The sequence below is a fragment of the Herpailurus yagouaroundi genome, unplaced genomic scaffold (genome assembly GCF_014898765.1).
Source record: "Herpailurus yagouaroundi ecotype Mexico unplaced genomic scaffold, PumYag 163, whole genome shotgun sequence".
Taxonomy (NCBI): Eukaryota; Metazoa; Chordata; class Mammalia; order Carnivora; family Felidae; genus Herpailurus; species Herpailurus yagouaroundi.
Window position 1 is genome coordinate 16,106,716 of NW_024412404.1, and position 21,763 is coordinate 16,128,478.

General features: G+C 42.0%; 1 protein-coding gene and 1 long non-coding RNA gene across 3 annotated transcripts in view; one reads left to right on the forward strand and one right to left on the reverse strand.

The window, feature by feature from the left end:
- LOC121036827 (uncharacterized) overlaps positions 1–21,763 on the forward strand; it is a 109,721-nt gene that overhangs the window by 44,092 nt on the left and 43,866 nt on the right. The window contains exon 4 of one of the 2 annotated variants that reach the window (XR_005793492.1): positions 20,820–20,987. The exons of the other annotated variant lie outside the window; for it this stretch is intronic. This is a non-coding gene — a long non-coding RNA (uncharacterized LOC121036827). Of the gene's footprint in view, positions 1–20,819; positions 20,988–21,763 lie in introns of those variants that run through there. 2 annotated transcript variants of the gene reach the window in all.
- Positions 11,763–12,613, reverse strand: LOC121036825 (nascent polypeptide-associated complex subunit alpha-like). The gene has a single exon (XM_040485486.1). It carries the CDS (start codon positions 12,502–12,504, stop codon positions 11,926–11,928), a length of 579 nt encoding a protein of 192 aa, XP_040341420.1. The 5' UTR covers positions 12,505–12,613; the 3' UTR covers positions 11,763–11,925.

A 21,763-nucleotide genomic window follows, 5' to 3' on the forward strand; every position in this document is an offset into this window, starting at 1 on the left:
CTGCTGTCACCTGCCTCCTCTGCTGGAACCTCCCAGCCCCCCAGCAGTTATGCAAACTTTTTTGTGTTTGTTAAGCTCCTACTGCTGGGAGGAAGGTGTGATCCCAGAGTCTCATGTTCTCAGGTGTGGAGGCACTGGCCCTAGGGGCACGACCCTGGATTCTACAGGGAGGTCAGCTAGAAGGACACCAAATACGCTGTGGAACTCTGAGTCCACTCACCCTGAGCCAGTGTGCCCTCTGCCTACGTGGTTCAGAAATGCCCTTCCACACGAGTCGCTTCTGGTCCTTGCAGGGGGTTGGGGGGTGGAGGGTGTGGTCCTCTCCTTGTCCTCTGGTGGTGAGCATCTGTGGCATGGCCTCCACCTGCCTGCTGTTCGCTGGCCTTGGCTCTGGGAGACTCTGGTTCTCCAATGTCACGTCTCTGCCTGCTCCAGGTGACTCCCCCACAGTGTCTGAACATGGGCACAGGGTGTTCTCTGTTTTCATCTTTCTGCAGTCCCTGTCTCCCAATCCTGGGGGACAGATGGATCTACTGGCTTGGATGCATGCCCTACCTCCCTCATCCTCTCTCCCAATGCTCTGTCTACAGCTCATCTTGCAATGCACCTTCCACTCCTCCCTGTCCTGGGTTTGTTTCCGTTTACTTTCTTGGCCCCCATCCCAGTTACCTACCGTCCTATGTACTTTGTAATACTACCTACCTACCTTGCAATACTTTCTGGACCTTTGATTTAAGATTTTCTGAGGCTTGAGCAGGGTAGTGATGAGTGGACTCAGGACCTCCAACAAAGTCAGAACCCAAGGCTCCATTCCTAGGTTCTGCTCCTCCTGGTAATGTCATCTTCTTCCCACTGCTTCTCCTCACAGCAGAGTCATGGCTGCTGAAGCTTTGGCCTCACATCAGTGCCCATAGAGGACGAAGATACCTATCCCTGGTCTAGTTATAAAACCCTCGGAAGGACTCAATTATCCAAGCTTGGGACATATGCCCAACTCTGGATGCATCACTGTGCAGGCAGGTCAGCAGATGGGGTACTAGGATGGGCCAGGCATGGGCCACCTGCTGGCTCTTGTGCATGGTCAGATGAAGTGTTGTCCAGAAGAAGGGGGATGCTATGCTGAGCAGGGAAGCATGACTCCACTGCAGGTGGAGATGGTCGCCCCCATTTTCCAGCATTAGCAACAACATGCCTAAGCCAAGTTGTGTGGGGGCACTAGGTTCAGACACAGACGATGCTGCTCCATCAATGATTTGTCTCAGGAGAGCCACATTCATGTTTGGAGCTAGAGGACAATATTTTACTTTTATTTTTATTTTTTATGAACCAGAAGTGGTTATTGCAGAAATTTGGCCAAGGTTGCAGTTGGGTGACTCCAGCTGAGGTTGGGCCAGGGCTCCCTTCCAGGACTGGGCAGGGGGGACGAAGAGAAAGCAGACAGAGTGTGTCTGGGCCTGGGGTCTCAGAGCTGTAGGTGATGTTGGGAGATGGGCTGCAGGAGAGGCCTGTGCTATTGGGCTTTACGTTCAGGGCCTTTACACACCATCCTCCATCACCATGAAGAACCTTTTGAATTGTTAATTCCCAAGCAGTGACACTGACAATTCATCTAGTAACAAATGTGTTCCCTTCCCAAAGGCCCCAGTGGGGTCAGTCAGGAGCTGAACCTTGCCTTCTGCATTGTGGGCTCTCCCCGCCTCACCAGTCACAGACATCATGGACATTCAGACATGCCACCACCTGGCTCCCCTTGGCCTGCAGAGCCCTGGCCTGCTTTATAACCCTGGCAGGTGAGCCTCGGGACAGCCCAGGAAAAAGGAGGGATTCAAGACCTGTGATAAGGTAGAACGTTGCCCAGAGAAAGCGGGGTCAGGATAAAGAGGGGGTATTCACTCAAAGTTTGAATTCATTGGTGGAGGTCTAACTGGGAGTCAGAAGAGAAAGCACTTTGCCCTAAACTTTGCCGCCCCAGGGCTGTGAAAGGACAGCACAGGTACAGGGCCTGTGGGGGTGGGTCTTCTCTGTGGGCAAAACTCCCACACTCTTTTTTTAAGTTTATTTATTTATTTTGAGAGAGAGAGAGAGAGAGAGAGAGAGAGAGAGAGAGAGCGCATGAGTGGGGGAAGGGGCAGAGAGAGAGAGAGAGAGAGAGAGACAGAGAGAGAGAGAGACAGAGAATCCCAAGGGGGGATCTGACATGGGGCTCAATCCCACGAACCATTTGACCATGACCTGAGCCAAAACCAAGAGTGAGACTCTTAACTGACTGAGCCACCCAGACACCCCCAAATCCCACACTTTTAATACTTCTTGCTACCTGGTGGGCCAGAGTGGCCGGGATGGGTGGAAACAAGGACTGTTTCTGTTAGGGGCAAGGCCTAGGTTTTGAACTGGGATAAAACCTGGCTGGAGAGAGGGCTTGTTTGGGGAGGCAGTCAAGGTACAATAGACGATAATAGCTGAGTCAGCACTGGGTCCCCGCCCGAGATTTGTCTCCTGCCCACAGGCCTCCTGGCCATCTTACCCCTACTGTTTGGGTACAATTGCTACATAATAAAGCACCCAAACTGTTTTATTATATCACAGATTCTGTGGGCCAGGAATTTGGATAGGGCACAGTGAGAATGGTTTGCCTCTGAGGAACTTGGCTGGGCTGACTCAAAGGCTGAGGGAATCATCTGGAAAAGTCTGGAGTTTCCATATGAACGTTCTGCAGAGGCTACTTTGGGCTTCCTCACAGCATGGCAGCTGGATTCCAGGAACAGTCACCCTCAGAGAGCCGACAGAAGTTGCGTGGCCTTTTCTAGTATAGCCATAGAAGTCATGCAGTGCCACTTCTGCCGCATTCTATTCATGGCAGCAGTAACAAGCCAGCACAGATTGAACGGGAAAGGAATTACTTCTTCTTCCTGGGGAGAGGCAAGGTGATACTGTAAGAAGGGTTTATGGGACAGGAGATGTCATTGAGGCCATTATACAACCAGCCCCACTTTTGCAAAATCCAACTGCCACACCCATAAATTTGGAAAGATGAGGAAGTCCAGTGGTGAACAGAGGCTCATCCTTGCTTCACAGAGGGAACAGATGAGGCTATAGAAGTCATCAAATTGAGAAAGGGCCCTAAAAGCCCAACTCATACTCAATTTAGGGATTCTTTCTGTGGCATCCCATGGAAGTAACCATCTAGGCGCTTCTTGAATACTTGTAGGGATGGGGAGATCATTACCTTACAAAGGGGCCCATTCCAATTGTTGCACAACTGGAATTGTCAGAATGTTCTCAGACTGTGACAAAATCTGCTTCCCTGTAAGGTCCACTCATTGGCTCTGGTTCTGACCCTGGTGGATGAGGACTGGACAAGAAAGGAGGAAGCTAACAGTCCTGAGTGCCACCTGTACACCTGGCCTGTGCCTGGGGCTTTCACAGCCATTTGCTGAAGAAGCAGCATGTGCCAACTCACACTCACTGCTGATGGAGATGTCACTTTTCCATCCTGAGGTCCTTCCCCTGTTCCTCAATGACCGGGTTTCCTGATTGCTCACTACCTTTGCCTGTGTTACAGTTTTTCCTGGCTCATCTTTTTTTTTTTTTTTTTTTTTTTTTTTTAAGTAGTGACATCACACAAGATTGTCCTATCTTCAGCTCGCCGTCAAGTAAACGCCTGCCATCATTTTTCACTTTAACTGCTGCTGCACCCGGTCTCTCCCATGCCACTTTTCATCCAGGAATCTTCCCATCAGACCAGGATTAGAATGAGGATGAATATCCAGAGGCCCATTGTTGGCCCCAAAGGACCTCGGAGATCAAAGCGTGTCTGGAGAGTGGGATCTGGGACCTGTCTCAGGTGGACCGGGGTCAGCTTGAGCTCTGGCTTCCTGCTGGGCTGGCAGGGAGGACAGGCCAAACAGGTTTATTCAGAGGCTGGGAGGACCACCACTCACTGAATGCCTGTCCCCTTCTTGCTTGGAGGTGGGGACAAACCATAGGCTCAGCACGCAAGTCTCCTGGGCCTGGAACACTATGTACTACGTGGCATGAGGGTGAGGTCACAGGGAAGACTGTCAGGAAAGGACCAAAGAAGGCTCACTGCAGCCCTCCTTCATATGGGCCTTAGCAGATTCTTAGTCATGTACATATATGTAAACAAAGAATAGGAGCATTTATTGATTTTAGGTGAATCCTCCTAAATTGAGATGTCCCCTGAACACCAGTATGACGTGTCCCCTGAACACCCCTGAGGACTCTCTGGATTGCAAGTGGCAAAAACAAAATGAAAACAAGTTGCAGCAAGACAGGGAATGTATTGGCTCACCTGCTGTGAAGGCTGAAGGTAACAAGGCTTCAGGGTTGACTGGATCCAGGGACCTGAAGATGCCATCAGACTTGTCATTAGCGGGCTGCATTGCCCTGTTTGGCATCATTTGCTCCTCCAGTAAGTTGTTTTTTCAGGTAGCAGCCACCAAGTCACTAGGAGCTCTGGGGTCCTAGCCTTATAATTCTCAATCTGAAAGGAATGGACACTATCTCTCTTTCAGAATAAATATATAAAATCCCGGGGAAGGACTCTGATTGCCTAGGTCACATGCCTGTCCTGAGCCAATCTTTATAGGCAGAAAGACCGGGTAGAATGATTGGCCAGGCCTGGGTCAGGTTCTAGTGGCCAGCTACCTCCCAGGCATCCATGGGCAGAAAGCAGTATAACAAGGCCTTAAAGGATGGGAATGAGCAAGTCAGGAATTGAAGGCATGCTGTCTTCTGGGTCTGTCTGGTATTTTGTATCTGCTTCTTTTTGCCCACTTCCTCATTTCTCTGCTTTTCTTTGAGGATCAGCTTCCCCACCCACCCCCCCCTTCAGCATCTACAATGGTGCCAAATGGCTGCCTCAACCCCAAATATTAGTAACTTTTAGAAGTCTGATACCACCTGTGGCTGAGTTCAGATTTTCAAGGAAGAGAGAATCTGATTTGTTGCAGGGATAGGTGTTCACTACTGGACCATTCAGCTGGTCCATACACACATGGCCTCTGCGGTCTTCCCCTTGAGCAGGCCTGGTAGGAGCAGTAACTCAGAGAAGAGAGCTGTGGGTGTAGCAGGCGTTTCAGAACAAGGTGTTGTGCTCATCCCAGGTGATCCAAAGAAGGGCAGAGCATGGCACCATCCCTGCCCTCAAGTAGCTTTAAGGATAGCTGGGCAGGCAAGATGTTCATTTGGGCCAGGGGTCCTAGGACCTTGGAGAAGGGCAAGGGCATTGTGGGCCAGGGCAATCAGAACAAACTTGTCCTAGAGGTGGTGGGAACAGAGCTGGCCTCTCCAGGTGGGCAGAAAGGAAAGGACAAGATACTCCAGGGCATGGAGCAGATGTTCTCTTCCTCACACCTGAGCTGGCTCACATAAACCAATATGCAAATGCGCTTCAAGTGTCATGTTCACGATTGAGCCTTTCCTCAAAGTGGGGGCTCTACAGAGTAGGTTTCTGTGTGCCTCTCCACCTCCTCCCCCCCCAGGTTCCAGCCGGGGTCCTTATAACACCCTTGGTCCCTGGATGCCCAGGAAGTGACCCTCCCTCTCTGCCACTCACCATCTCTGGACCTGTGTGTGGAAGTTGCAGGGAGTTAGTTTTTCATGACTTTTTGGAAAGTCAAGGAAATTGTCTCTCCCCAAAAGACAAGAAAGAGAGAAAGAGAGGAAGGGGGGGAAGGGAGGAAAGAAAGGAAGCAAGCAAGCAAGCAAGCTGCAAGAATAAAAGGAAAATAACGGTTTGCATCTGGAGAAGGTAAAGAGACCTGCAAGAGGCCTGAGGTAGGGACTTCTCCTCTTTTGTTGTGGATGAAGAAATAGAAGTACAGGGAAATTCTGGCCTTGCTCAGGTTCTCATGGTAGGACTGGAACCCTGCCTTCTCCCTGCCCCTGGCCCAGGGCTCTTTCCATGAGCCCTTGGTGGTCAGTGGTTGGGGGGGGGGGGGCCCTGACAGGGGTAATCTGGTGGGGGAGGGGGGACATGCAGAACTGCCTCACCTTTACAAGGTGGGAGTAGAGGCTCAGCCCAGGAAAGTGCGGCCAAAACCAAGTTCCCTTGGGAGCCCTGCGGGATCCAAAAAGTGGCTAAGAGGTCACAGGTTGCTCCTCAGGGAACTGGGCCAAGGTCCATCCAATAGGCGTTATCTGGGCAGATGCCATTTCCTGTTGGAGGAAAAGGAAGAGATCTTTGTGTTTTTCTGCTGTTTTCCCCTTTCAGGCAGATCAGAAACCAGATCGAGTCAGATAAACCCAGTAGCGAAGAAAGAGGCAGTGGCTGGCACGTAGAGAAAGGTCCCTTGCCAAAGTGACACAGGAAGACACCCAGAGAAACCCTCCCCTGGCGGAGGAGGGAGAAGGGCTTCATGTGGGTCTCACTGTAGACTTTTAATACTATTTCCAAATGAAGTTTTACATGCAGTGACTGTGTTACTGTTTTGCATCTGGTTGAGAGCGACAGATTGTTAACCGTGAACTTAAAGACTTCACACTTCTTCATTGTTTCAGCAGGGGCGGCCTCACCAAATGGAAGTGGCCCCAACCTCACTTGACCTCTGCGAGGCCCCAAAGGCAGTCTCGGAGGGCCTGGGACGGAGAGGAGGCGGCAGAGGAGGGGGAGGGGAGCTGGGGAAGGCAGCTAGGGGAGAGAAGCTGGGAGAAGCGGGGAGGAGGGGTGCGGGGAGTCCGGAGGGAGGACGCCGAGGGAGACCGGCGGGAGCGCGCGAGGGGAGAGGGCAAGGTGACCGCGGGTATCAGTGAGGGGCCAGTTGTCAGGGTTCTATCTGCGCCGTGATTGATGGGAGCCTGGGTTTTTCTGTCAGCCTGTCACGGCGCAGGAATGTTTAATGTTCTCATTATTGGTTACGCTGTTGTGTATATTTCTCTGTCAGCACCGCGGACCCAGCTGAACTGGCAGAGCACTTCAAAGGCCTGCGGGTCATTCATCATCCCCATGACGCTCCGGCAAATGCTCAGCTTCAGCTCCGCGCCAGGGATTTGTTATGACTTGCGAGCCGGCTGACAGACAGGACGGTGGCGGCCGCGGGAGGGGGACGCGCGGGAGGGAGGCGCGCAGCCCTTTTGTCACTCTGGGCGAGCGGCAGCGCCCAGCGCCCGGACTCGGGCTGGGGCGGGGCGGGGGGGGGGGGAGGAGGCCGGGCTGCCCCGCGGGGGTGGGGACGGGGGCGCGCCCGGGCTGGGGTCCCGGGACCCCCCCACGCCCCCCCCAGACTCTCCCCAGCGGGCCCAGCGGGCCCAGCCGGCGCCCTCGCCCTCCCGTCCCACCCTCCTCCTCTCGGCTGGCGGTGGCGTCTCCGAAAGTTGTGCTGAAAACCCAGAGGTTGGGGAAAAAAGCGAAACTTGCAACCGTCCAGGGCCCGAGGGGGGGGGGGGGGGGGGGGGGGGGGGGGGGGGGGGAGGGTAGAGCCGCAGAATATCGGAGCTTTGTTTCCTTTCCCAGGCCGTGACATGATTAATCGTTTTCTTCTGATCTAATTTTGGAACATGAAAAACAGCACATTTGTCTTGAAGAAAAATGATGTGCCGAACTGCGCAGATGGAAATTTCGAGCAATGAGAAAGATTAAAGTGAAACCCCACTCCTTAGACCTAATCATGAGTTGTAGATTATTCTGTCGGCCCAGCCAGATGGTAGCTCTGATTCCACAGCCCCTTCTTATATTAATGAATACTAGACTGTTATATTTGACTTAGGTAAGTGAAATGTCTATCAGAGCTAATGGACTGCCAGCCAGCATAACACATGTTGTACCGCTAAGGGTCCTTGCTGCATTTTTCATGTTTTATACTAATGTAGAACATTTTGTTTCCTACTGTTTTTCATCATTGTCACTGTTTGCTAAATATTTTCACATGGAAGGGGGGGGAAGGGAGACAAAGTCATGAGGAAAAAGAACCCCCCTCCAAACTTGTGTCCAAAGCTAATTTCCTCCCGTTGGGCTTGGCTATAACTCTACAAGTAAAACAGTCACCCCAAGCAATGCGTACAGGAACTCAATAGTAACGTGATTAAGTTCCTAGTCAACAAGACTACACTGGACTGTATGTTAACAAACCTAATTATAGCCCTGTGGTGATAAATTGGGCCCGGGCCCTTGCTGCACATCTCTGAGGTCATGTCTAGAAGAGCAGCTTGACCCTTGTCTCAGGGGAGAGAACTGTCCTGGAGAGGAGTCCCACGCTCAGCTTGGAGGAGGGGCTGTACTGACACAGTAGTCTAGTGACTCAGGAGGGTGGGCACATGCCGGGACACAATGCAGAGCAGAAGGTCAGAGGTATAAGCAACCAGGCATTAGGCTGTCCTGGATGAGGCTGGAAGGGTGGTGGCTTCAGAGCCATTGGTGCCATCTGTGTTGTGAGCAGTATCAGGATGCCTGAGAGGAGAGTGTGCTGTTCCCAGTTCACTGGTTCCATGTAGGCCTCAGGAACTGGTGGCTCACTTTCTCTGTGCCCAGTAGAGGGTGGCTCAGACCCTCTTCCTTTTTCCAGATAGCTGGTCTGTGCACTGGTGAGGTCCCAAACAGCTTGTTGTTCAAGAGGAAATCCTGAGCTACTTGTTTGTGGAGGACCCAAGCCTGGGTGGGAGTCGTGTCCTGGAGAAAATGAGTCCTGGAGATGGAATCTGAAAGCTGTTTGGGACAGATAAGATGGAGGCGGTTGAGAGATATCTTCAAAGGGTAGTGTTTTGGGAAAAAATAAAAAGGAAAGAAATAGAGAAGAGAGAGCTCTACAAGAAAACACATGAGAGACAGGCGGGGGAAGAGAAAGGGGGAGGGAGGAAGGGAGAGAGGGAAAGAAGGAAGAGAGGAATGCAGAGAAAGCGAGAGACATTGAGGCAAGGAAGTGTAAATACCAACAGAGAAGAGAGCCCACGAATTCAGATTCTTCTTGCTCTAGCCAAAATGAACTCCCTAAAAAGCAAATTTAACCCCTGCTTAAAATTCTGTTGGCTGTGATTCCTGCAGGAGTCAGTTCAAATGTCTTGGCTGTGAATGGGTGACCCTTTTCCATCGACTCCAAGCTTACCTCTGTGGCCTCATCTCTCACCTGTCCCTAACTATGAACCCTGCACTTCTGCCACATGAGCCTTCTCAGGCTTCCAAAGAATGATAGGCTCTTTCACAACAATGTACTTTGTCCCACTTCCTTCCATTCCTTCTCTGGCAAACTTCTACTCATCCTTCAAGACCCAGCTCCCAGTTGTCCCCCTCTGCCATACTTTCTTCACATTCCCCAGGGAATCGTTTCGTAGTAGGGCCCCCATCGCTTTTTATCCAGATCCCTATGAAAAGGTGGGCTGAGCTGTGTTGAAAAATGTCTGTGTTTGCAAACCTGTCCCTCTGCACCTTCTTTCCTCTACAACTATTCCTCTGTTCGTTCCTTTGTTCACACATTCAAGCAATACATATTGAGGACCTACTCTATTACCACGTATTGTTCCAGGCACTGGGGATTCAGCCACATACAAAATTCCCAGCCTTCTTGGAGCTGCTATTTTGGCACTATGTGTGTGGGTGTATTAGTGAGTCTTCTTCATAGTAAGAAACACATTTGTTTAGGCCAGCTCTAATAGTGGAGGTTATTATAAAACAGAGGCAATAAAGGGGCAGAAATCTCATGGGGACCCAAGAATAACTGTACAACTTCTGAACAACCTCTCAGCTTCTGTAACTCATAATTGGGTCATGTGTGGCCCTTCCCAGGTGCTAATGTCTTTTTTTAAACTTTTTATTGTGATATACAAGCAGAAAACTGCATGTCATAATATAGCTCAATGAATTTTCACAAACTGTAACCCACAGTGAGATCAAGAAACAGAACATTTAGCCCTCCAGTGCCCCTCTTGTCATCCTTCTTTATTTCATTTTTAAGCTAACTTCCCACCCCAACTTTCCCCCAGTATTTACTATGACATTTTGGTTTCTGTTTTCAGTGGGCTTGTTTTTCTGAACAGCTTTACCAAAGTCAAGTTTACATACCATAAAATCATCCATTGTATGGAATATTACTCAGCCATAAAAAGAATGAAATCTTGCCATCTTCAATAACATGGATGGACCTTGAGGTAGTGTACTATGTGAAAGAAGGTAGACTGAGAAAGACAAATACCATATGATTTCACCTGTATGTGGAATCTAACAAACAAAACAAAGAAACAGATTCATAAATACAGAGAACAAACTGGTGGTTGCCAAAGGGGAGGGGAGGAAACGGTGAAATAGGTGAAGGGGATTAAGAGGTACAAACTTCCAGTAACAAAATAAGTCACGGAGAGAAAAGTACAGCATAGGGAATACAGTCAATAATATTATAATAACGTTGTATAGTGACAGATGGTGACTACACTTTTTGTGGTATCGAGTAATGTACAGAATTGTCAAACCAATATGCTGTACACCTGAAACTAATATAACATTGTATGTCAACTATACTTTAATAAAATATCACCCATTATAAGTGAACAAGCCAATAATTTTTAGTAAACTTACAGCGTTGTGCAATCATTACTGCAATCCAGTTTTAGAACATTTCCCGCATCCCCCCAAATTCTCTTGGGCCCATTTTCAGTCAAAACTAAGTTCCAGCCCCAACCCTCAGTAACCAGCTTTTACATTTAGGTTCTATGATCTATTTGAAATATATATATATAATAACTTTTTTTGAGATATAATTCACATGCCATAAATTCCCCATCCTTTACAAAGGTCAAATTCAGTGGCTTTAACATATTAGAAACTTGTGTAAATATCTCCACTGTCTAATTCCAGAATATTTCATCACCCAAAAAAGAAACCCACACCCATAAACAATCACTGCCCATTCCTCTCTCCCCCAGTGCCTAGCAATCATGAATCTACTTTCTCTCTCTACAGATTTGCCTATGCTAAGCATTCCATAGGAATGGAATCATACAATATGAGGCCCTTTGTACCTGACTCGTTTCACAGATTTAGTGTTTTCGAGAATAATCCATGTTGTAGCACATGTGAGAACCTCATTTCTTTTTTATGGCCTAATAATATTCCTATATTACTCTATGGGTTTATAGCATCTTGTTTATCCATTCCCCGCTGATAGAGATTTGGGTTGTTTCCACTTTTTGGCAATTATGCTGGTATGAATATTTATGTACAAGGTCTTGTGTGCATGTATGTTCTCAATTCTCTTGGATATATATCTAGGAGTAAGTAGCATTGCTAAGTCATATGCTAACTCTACATTTAACTTTTTCACTGTGATCCATTTGAAGTTAATTTTTGTTTATGGTATGAGGTAAGAGTCTAAGTTCATATGGATATCCAATTGTCCCAGGATACATTTTTTTAACTTTACTTTTTTTTAAGTTTATTTATTTATTTTTTAAGTTTGTTTGTTTGTTTGTTTATTATTTACTGTTAGCGTGGAGCCCAATGCAGGGCTTGAACTCAAAAACCATGAGATCATGACCTGAGCCGAAGTTGGCTGCTTAACCAACTGAGCCACCCAGGTGCCCCTCAGCATTAACTTTTTTTAAAAATATAAATTAGCACTGGATGGGTCAAAAGCTTTTCCTGCAACTACTGAGGTATTAAAATCTCTATTATTGTTGGGTACCTGGGTGGCTTAGTTGGTTAAGTGTCTGACTTTGGCTCAGGTCATGATCTCATGGTTTGTGTGTTCAAGCCCCACGTCAGGCTCTGTGCTGACAGCTCAGAGCCTGGAGCCCACTTTGTTTTTGTTTGTTTTTTGTTTTTTCCAACAAGAAGCCATAACTTTATTAATGATAGAAACAAGTACAAATTTCAAACCAAGCTGCAGTTATTCTTTTGAAACACCAAAAAAGGGTCCTCCTTTTCAGACAGTTACATTGTTAATTCCATAATAGCATTTACAATATCATTACTGTTGTTCTTCAGGGCTCGGAACTGCCTTTGCTCTTGATACATTTGCTTGTGACGACCAGTTCTATGTCCTTAACCTCTACACCTGTTTCATCAACCTCTTCCTCTTCACTCTCTTCTTGTACAGTTGGAGTCTGTGTCTTTTCTTGAATGTTTGAGACAGCTTCACCTTGAATTTTGAATTTCTCAGCAGCTGCTAGTTGCGCCTGCTGAGATGAATCCTCCATCTTGGCTTCCCCCAAAACTATGTAGGTATCTGAAGCTGGGCTCTTGTAGACATCTGGTTTTGTGATGACAAAGAGGATAGTGACTCTTATAACCCCTGTAACCTGTCGAAGACCTAGTTTGGACATAGCCTTCCGTGCCTTCCTTTCACTCTGGCTCTGTTTTGCTTTACTGACTGGTTTTTCATCGATTTCAGCTGCTGCTGCCAGCTGGGCTTGCTGGGTGGTTGCCTGTGTGGAATCCTGTTCCTCAAGCTCTGGTACTGATTCATCACTGTCGGATTCTGTTCCAGACCCTGTCTCAGCCTGGGGCTGTGGCAACTCCTGCTCTGTAGCAGGAATGGTTTCTGTGGCTTCACCAGGCATTTTGTGGGGGAACGCGGAACCAAAATGGCGGCAGAAAGAGAGCCAGCGAGAGCGTGTCCCACGCCTGTTGCAGAAGGAAGCCTGGTGGAGGGGCGCCTGGAGCCCACTTGGGATTCTGTGTCTCCCTCTCTCTCTGCCCCTCCCATGCTTGCTCTCTGTCTCTCAAAAATAAATAAACATTAAAAAATTTTTTTAGATCTCTATTACTGTTTGTCTATTTCTCTTTGAAATTATCATGTGAGTTGTCTTTTATTCTTTTAGTATGATGGACTATATTAATTTTTCTTCAAATACTAAACCAACCTTACATTTTTAGGATAAATACACTTAGTCATAGTGTGTAATCCTTTTTATATTTTGCCGAATTTGGGTTGCTAATATTTTGTTAAGGATTCTTGCATCTATTTTCATGAGGGATATTGGTTTTCTTTGTGTGTGTGTGTGTGTGTGTGTGTGTGTGTGTGTGTGGCGTCTTTGTTTGGCTTTGATTTCTGGCTAAATCTGTCATCATAGAATGATTTGCAAGTATTCCCTCTTTCCACTATTTCTTGAGTTTGTGAAGGATTGGTTTTATTTCTTCTTTAAATATTTAATATTTGATTCACCAGTAAATCAATCTGGGCTTAGGCTTTTCTTTGTGGTAAAAAATTTAATTACTCATTCAACTTCATTTTTTGTCAGTTTATTCAGATTTTCAATTCTTTTTGAGTCAATTTTGGTAATTTGTGTACTTCCAGGAATTTTTTCCACTTTATCTTAGTTGTCTAATTTGATGGCATAAAGTTGTTCATATATTCTCTTATAATCCTCTAAATTTCTGTAGTGTCAGTAATGATATACTTTCTTTATTCTTAATTTTGGTTATTTGTATTTTCTCTTTCACTTTCTAGATGGTAAGGCTAAGAGTTTTCCAATTTAGTTGACTTTTTCAAATAACCAACTTTTGGCTCTATTGATTTTCTATACTTTCTATTACATTGATTAATGTCCTAAGAATGTTATTTAATTTGCAAAATTTTGGCATTCTTCCTATTTCTTTGTTATGGATCTCTAATTTTGTCTTTTTGTGGTCAGGGAACATACTTTGTATTATTTCAATCTTTTTAAAGTTATAGACACCTGTTTTGTGCTCCAAGATATGATTTATCCTGGAGAATGCTCCGTGTGCTTGAAAATAATGTTTATTCTGCAGTCTTTGGGTAGAGTGTTGTGTAAATGTCAGTTAAGTCAAGTTGGTTGATAGCGTTATTCACACCTTATGTGTCCTTTCTGACTTTCTAACTGGTTATTTGATCAATTATTAAGAGTGGAATGTTGAAATCTCCAATTATTATTGGGATTGTCTGTTTTTCCTTTCAATTACATCAGTTTTTTCTTTATGTATTCTGGGGTCTCTCTTGTTAAGGGCACAGACAAAAAATGTTACTTCCTGAGATATTAATATATTCCTGATATAGATATATAGATATATAGATATAGATATAGATAGATACCTTTGTCATTATAAAAAATTTCCTCTTTATTTCTAGTACTTTTTCTTGTCTTAAAGTCTATTTTGTCTGATATTAATAATGTAGGCTCCCATTTAGTAAATTTGGTTATTAGTGAAAATTATCATGATATTTAAATATATAGAAGCTCTGCTGATTGACCTCCATTTAAAAATATTTTACATTCTCTCTGTAAAGCATATGAACTGATGCCCTCAGTACAATAAACACTTGTAACTGGTATGCTACTTTCCAATACCAATTGTATTGTCTGCTTACTACAGATCAGTTGTGTATGTTCCTAAGTCTCTGTATGTTAGTTTTACTTTTATTTTTAATTACCTACTTTATTTAAATATAACATAAACTAATAAGATCTGACTATAACAAGAAATAAATTGGTTTTTCTATATTAAATAACTTGAATGTTTTGGACAAAAGTACCAAAAAAACTGTGTTGAGTGAGTGTGCCTATGACAACTTAAAAATTTAAGGAAAAAATCACAAATATTCAGAAGGAATTTGCATATGTAAAGATGTAAAGAGTTCTGCTTAAATTCTCACTGTGTTCACAGTGTAGAATAGGCAGAGATGCTAAAACTTATCTGAAAAATTTTAAAGTAACCATGGCAAAAATGCTTCAACAGGTTACTACAAACATATTTGAAACAAAGAAAGGTAGAAAGACTTAGCAAAGACATAGATGTAAAGAAGAACCAAATGGAAATATCAGAAGTAAAGAATACAATAACCAAAATAAAAAGCTCAGGGAGTGGGATCATCAGTGGAATGGAAGACAAAGCAAAGAATTAGTGGACAGACAGAGATGAGAACTTTAGATATCTTCAGATATGTAGGACTATAACAAAAGAGCTAACATTTGGGACATCAGAGTTCAGAAAGGAGAGGAGAAAGAGGGTTGGACTGAAAAAGTATGAAAAGGAGTAATGGTGAAAACCTTTCCAAATTTATCAAAAAACATAAACCTATAATTCAAGAAACTGGATGATTCTCAAACAGGATAAACCCAGAGACATCTATACTAAGGTGCATCATAACTGAACTACTGAAAACTAAATGTAAGGAAAACTCTTGAAAGCAGGCAGATAAAAATGACACCTTACCTGAAGGGAAAAACAATCTGAATTATGGTGTATTCCTCATCAGAAAACATAAAGGCCCAGAAAAGCAAGTGGCACAACATTTTCAACTGCTGAAAGTAAATAACTGCAGTTAGTGTCCTATAGCCAGCAAAAATACCCTTCAGAAATAAAGAAAAAATGAAAACATTCTCTGATGAAGGAAAAATATGAGAATTTGTCACCAGAACTATCCTAAAGGAATGACAAAAGGAAATTCTCTAAACAGAAAGTAAATAATAAAATGAGGACCTTTAGAACAGGAAGAAGTAACAGTATGAAAAAATATGAGTAAGTATAATAGGTTTCTCTTCTTAATTTTTGTAAAATAATGTTTTAATGATTCAAGCAATATTATAACACTGTCTTTTTTTTTAAAGTCCCAACTTTTATTTTATTTATTTTTTTAATGTTTACTTTTGAGAGAGAGACTGCATGCACACACATGTGGAAGGGGCACAGAGAAAGGGAGACAGAGGATCTGAAGTGGGCTCTGCTGACAGCAGAAAGCCTAATACAGGGCTCGAACTCACAAACCATGAGATCATGACCTGAGCTAAAGTTGGACACTTAAAACTGACTGAGCCACCCAGGTGCCCCTGTAATACTATCTTAGTGGTTCTGAATGAATATAAGGGGAATATTTAAAACAATTATATTATAAATGGGAGAGAATAAAGGAACATAAAGGGAGATAAAGCCTCTATTCTTCACTTGACCTAGCTTGTGAAATAGCTTGTGACAAGTTAAGGTGACATAGCTTGTGACAAGTTAAGTTTATATAATGTAATACCTACAGCAACCACAAAAAAAAAAAAAAAAAAAGCTGTGCAAAGAGATATACTGAAAAATGCTATAGGTAAATCAAAATGGAATTTTTAAAAAGTCAGGTAACCCACAGGAAGGCATAAGAGAGAAAAGAGAAATGAAAAACAGAATGAAAAAACAGAAAAAAAATGGTAGCCTTAAGCCCTAGCATATCAACAATTACACTAAATGCAAACAATCTAAATACAATAATTAAAAAACAGAGATTTGCAACATGGATTAAAAATCATCACTCTAGTATATGCTGCCTACACACACACACACACACACACACACACACACGTCCCTTTAAATGTAATGATATAGCCAGATTGAAAATAATAGGCTGGAAAAAGTATTATATAAATATTAATCAAGAGAAAGCAGGAGTGACTAACATGAAATAGACCAACACCAATTACAACACCAATTACCACAATTTACTCAATATGAAACAGATATTTTGAATAGTCCTATAACTATTAAGGACATTGAATTAGTAATTTTAAAACTCCCAAGTAAGAAATCTCCAGGCTCAGATGGTTTTACTGGAGAATTTTACAAAATGTTTAAAGAAGAATTAACACTAATTTTATATAATATTTTCTAGAAAATACATGAGGAGGGCACACTTCCCAACTCATTTTGTGAAGCTAATTTTACCCTATTACTCAAACTCTACTAGGAACACTACAGATCAATTTCCCTCATGAATATAGATTTTAAAAATTCTTGAAAAAATTAGCATATAGAATCCAGCAATATGTTACAAGAATTATACACTACAACTACGTGGGGTTAATTGCAGGGATGCAAACCTGATTCAATATTTAAAAATCTGTCAATGTAATCTATCATATTAACAGAGTAAAGAAAAAAATCACATGATCCTATCAGTTGCTAGAGCAAAAGCTTTGACAAAATTCAACACCCATTCATGATTTAAAAAAAAAGCTCTCAGAAAATAGGAATATATAACTTCCTCAACTTGATAAAGAGCAGCTACAAACCAAAAATCTACAACTGACATTATCATTAAGACTTCATTTTTTCCCTTGTAAATTAACAAGGCAAAGACGTTTGATTTATTTATTCAACATAGTCCTGGAAGTTCTATCCAGTGCAATAAGACAAGTAAAGGAAACAAAAGGCTTACAGATTGGAAAATATTTTGGTACTACTGAGAAATAAAAACTTTTATTCACACAAAAACCTTTATGTGAAACTTTATTCATAATAGCCAAACAAGGGGAAACAACCTAGATGTACTTCACTGGGAGAATAAACAACAATATCCTGTTATGGTATTGTGGTATAGTTTTGCAAGCTGTTACTAGTCAGAGAAACTGAGTAAAGGGTATGTAGGATCATGATGTATTATCTAAAGCAGAGTTTAATCTTTTTCTTAATGTTTATTATTTATTTTTGAGAGAGAGAGAGAGAGCGAGAGAGAGAGCGAGAGCATGAGTTGGGGAGGGGCAGAGAGAAAATAGAATCCCAAGCAAGCTCCGCACTGTCAGAGCCTGACACAGGAGTCAAACTCACGAACTGAACCATGAGATCATGACCTTAGCCAAAATCAAGAGTTGGACCCTTAATCGACTGAGCCACCTAGCAGAGTTTAATCTTAAAAAACTGGATTCTCTTAACCATCTCTATAAGTGTCAAATGTGATACTTAAGAAATTAATAAAACATTTATTCTCCACTTAAAAAATCTATATCATTACTTATATATTCTACCAATTACTAAGGGAGATGTGTTAGAAATAATTCATTATGATTGGGAAGTGTGTGTTTTTCCTTTTAGGTCTGTCAATTTTTGATTTCTGTATTTTGAGTCTATATTGTTGCATGCAATAGAATTATTCAACCCTCTTGGTTGATTGAGCCTTTAATCACCATGGAGTGTCACTGTTTATATCTTATGATGCTTTTTGCCTTAAAGTCTACTTTGTCTGATTTTAGCATAGTGATGCTTTCTCTCTTTTGCTTGGTATTTGCATAGGATTTCCCTCTTATTCTTTTGCTTTAACATTTTCTGTATCCTAATTTTTAAAGGATATCTTATAAACACATATATGTTTCTATTTAACATAATATGAAAAATTTAATATTTTTATTGGAGTATCTTGTTCACTTACATTTAATGTGACCACAAATATATTTGAGTTTATACCTGCCATTTTATTTGTTCTATTTTCACACACTCTGTTTTCTTTTTTCTCTTGTTTCTTGCCATCTTTTAGATTAAACAAATATTTTCATTATTCAATTTTCTCTCTATCTTGTTAATTATAAATTTATTTTGTTATTATTTTTAGTAGTTGTCTTAGACCATTCAACATACATCTTTGATTTATCAAAGTATAATATTAAACAGTACTTTTACCATTTTCCATACCATGCAAGGACTTTAGAATACTTTAACTCCATTTACCACATCCAATTTTTATGCTATTATTTTCACATGTTTTAATTCTACATATATTTTACACCTCACATGATATTATAGTTTTTCTCTTGGATAAATACATAGGAGTAGGATTGGTGGGTCATGTGGCATGTGTATGTTTACTTCTTTAAGAAACTGCCAAATTGTTTTCCAAAGTGACTCTACCATTTTGTGTCTACACCAGCAATATTTGAAGGTTCCAATTATGCCACATCTTCATCAGCACTTGGTATTGACGGTCTTTTAAATTTTAGCCTTTCCAATAGGTATAGAGTAGTATGGTGGGGTTTTAATTGGCTTATCCTTACTGACCAATTATCTGTTCATGCACTTCTTAGCCATTCTTCCATCTTCTCTGGTGAAGTGTGTGTTCAGAATTTTTGGTACTTTAGAAATTGGTTGCTTGCTTTTTTTTGTTGTTGAATTCTAAGAGTTATGTATATATTCTGTAATAGGACTTTGTCAGAAATATGATTTGCAATTTTTTTCCAGTCCATGGCTCACTTTTGGATTCTCTTAACAATGTCTTTTGCAAAGCAAGATTTTTTAATTTTAATAAAGTTCAAATAAACATTATTTTCTTTGTGGATCATGCTTTTGTAGATAGTGCTTTTGGTATCTAGAATCTCTTTGCCTAACGAAGGGTCGTGAAGATTTTCTCCTGTATTTCTACTAGAAGTTTAGTAGTTTCACATGATACATTTAGGTTTATGATCCATTTTGAGTTAATTTAGAAAAAAACATTTTGTTTTATTGAGATATAAGTCACATACCATAAAATTAACTTTTTAAAAGGTATAATTAATTGGATTTTAGAATATTCACAAGGTTATGCAACGATCTCCACTAGCTAATTCCACTAGCTAATTCCAGAGCATGTCATCATCTGAAAAGGAAACACTGGAGCCTGTTAGCAGTCTTGGACCATCGCCCCTCATCCAGCCTTAGGCAACTACTAATCTACTTTTTGTCCATATAGATTCCTTGACTTAGTGTAATATTTTCCAGGTTCATCCATTTTGTAGCAGGTATTAGTACTGCATTCCATTTTATGGATTAATAATGTTTAATTATATGAATATATATACATTTTATTTATCCATTCATCATTCTGTGGATATTTGGATTGTTTTCACTTGTTGGCTCTCATGAGTAATACTACTGTGAACACTGAACATTCATGTACAAGTGTTTGTGTGAACATATACATTCAGTTATCTTGGGTATGTAGCTAGGAGTAGTTGAATTAATTTTTATATAAGGTGGGAGGCATGGGTTGGGATTTTTGTTTTGTTTTGTTCTGTTTTTGTATACGGACGTCTAATTAATCTAGCACCATTTACTGAAATAGCTATCCTTTCTCCATTGGATTGTCTTTGACTTTTGTCAAAAATCCGTTGATTTTTAGATTCTGTTTTGTTCCATTTGTCTGTCTCTTTTTGCTAATACCACATTGTCTTTTTTTTTTTTTTTTTTTTTTTTTTTTTTTACTATTTATTCTTTTTTGAGAGAGAGAGAGACAGAGCACGAGTGGGGGAGTGGCAGAGAGAGAGGGAGACACAGAATCTGAAGCAGGCTCCAGGCTCTGAGCTGTCAGCACAGAGCCCAATGCGGGACTCCAACTCACTGACCATGAGATCATGACCTGAGCCGAAGTTGGACACTTAACTGACTGAACCCCCAGGCACCCCCAGTCTGTATTTTTTTTACTGACTTATCAGTAGATAGGTTTCTAGTCCTCTCTTTAGCTGTGTCGTTTTTGCTGTCAAACTCATCTATCCAGTTCTTAATTTCAATTATTATATTTTTGCTTTAAAATTTCTACTTCAGGGGCACCTGAGTGGCTCAGCTGGTTAAGTATCCAACTGTTCATTTCAGCTCAGGTCATGATCTCATGGTCGTGAGATAGAGCTCTGCATAAGGCTCTGTGCTGAGGGTGGAGGCTGCTTGGGAGTCTCTCTCTCCCTGCCCCTTCCCCATCTTTCTCTTAAAGTAAATAAACATTAAAAAGAAATAAAATTTATACTTGATTTTTTTCTACTTGATTTTTTTTTTTTTTTTTGGATAGATTCCAGTTTTTCACCAAAATTCTCTTTACGTAGAAGTAAGGTTAGCCCTCACTTTTAGGCTATAACTTATCAGGCATCCCAACTGAGAGCTGGGGGTGTTTGCTAAGGTTCTTGACTTATGACAACCCAGAATTCTTTTTTTTTTTTTTTAATCCTCAGTCCCAGGAGACTCCTGAATATCTACTCAGCTTCTGGGTCCCTCAGATATTTGCTTACAAATCTACAAATGCCTGAAAAGAAAAATGTGGCCAGCTGTTAGGTTCACACGAGTATACTTCTTTTCTCTTGATATTCTTGGCCTCTCAAGTCTTCATTGTCCTGGAAACTTTTCTTTCTGTTGAAACTTGCTTTCCTAGCTGGGTGAAGATGTTGATATGATACAAGCTAATCCACCACATCCAGAAGCAAAATGGAGAGCATGGACCTTGGAACCCAAACTGTAGTATTCAAATCTCACTTCCATCTTTTATGTGCCTGGTGATCATGAACAAGGTGTTAACTTTTTTGAGCCTTACTTTTCTTATCTCTAAAGTAGTAATGATAACAGTAGTTACCTTATAGGGGTATTGTAATGATTAACAAATGCACATAATATATTTTTAAAATATATAATCTAATAAAATAAATATCTTAGAAAGGTGTCTGGAATCCAAAAAATGCTGTAATTGTTATTTGCTATTATTATTTTTACTTGGTCTCCTTTACAATTACTGTTATTTTCCCTTGTATTATGTCATTCACACATCCTTAATAGTTGGCACTGGCTAGTAAATGAAGTCCAAATTCTATATATGCAGTTCTCAGCCTCGGAGAAGTATTAGAATAACCTGTGGTACTTTTTAAACTCTTAAGCCCCAAGTTGAACCAGGCCAATTACATTAAAATTTTTGAGGTGGGATACAGATATCAATCAGTATTTTTAGAAGAGCCCCAGGTTATTCTAATGTTCAGTGAAGACTGAAAACCTCTATTTTACTTCCTAGCTTTCAAGGTCCCTTAGAGTAGGGCCCCAACCTATCTTTTTTTTTTTTTTTTAATTTTTTTTTTCAACGTTTATTTATTTTTGGGACAGAGAGAGACAGAGCATGAATGGGGGAGGGGCAGAGAGACAGGGAGACACAGAATCGGAAACAGGCTCCAGGCTCTGAGCCATCAGCCCAGAGCCTGACGTGGGGCTCGAACTCATAGACCGTGAGATCATGACCTGAGCCGAAGTCGGACGCTCAACCGACTGAGCCACCCAGGCGCCCCTCATTCCCTGTAACTTCTAAATAGACTTTTGTTCTTTTTTTTTTTTTTT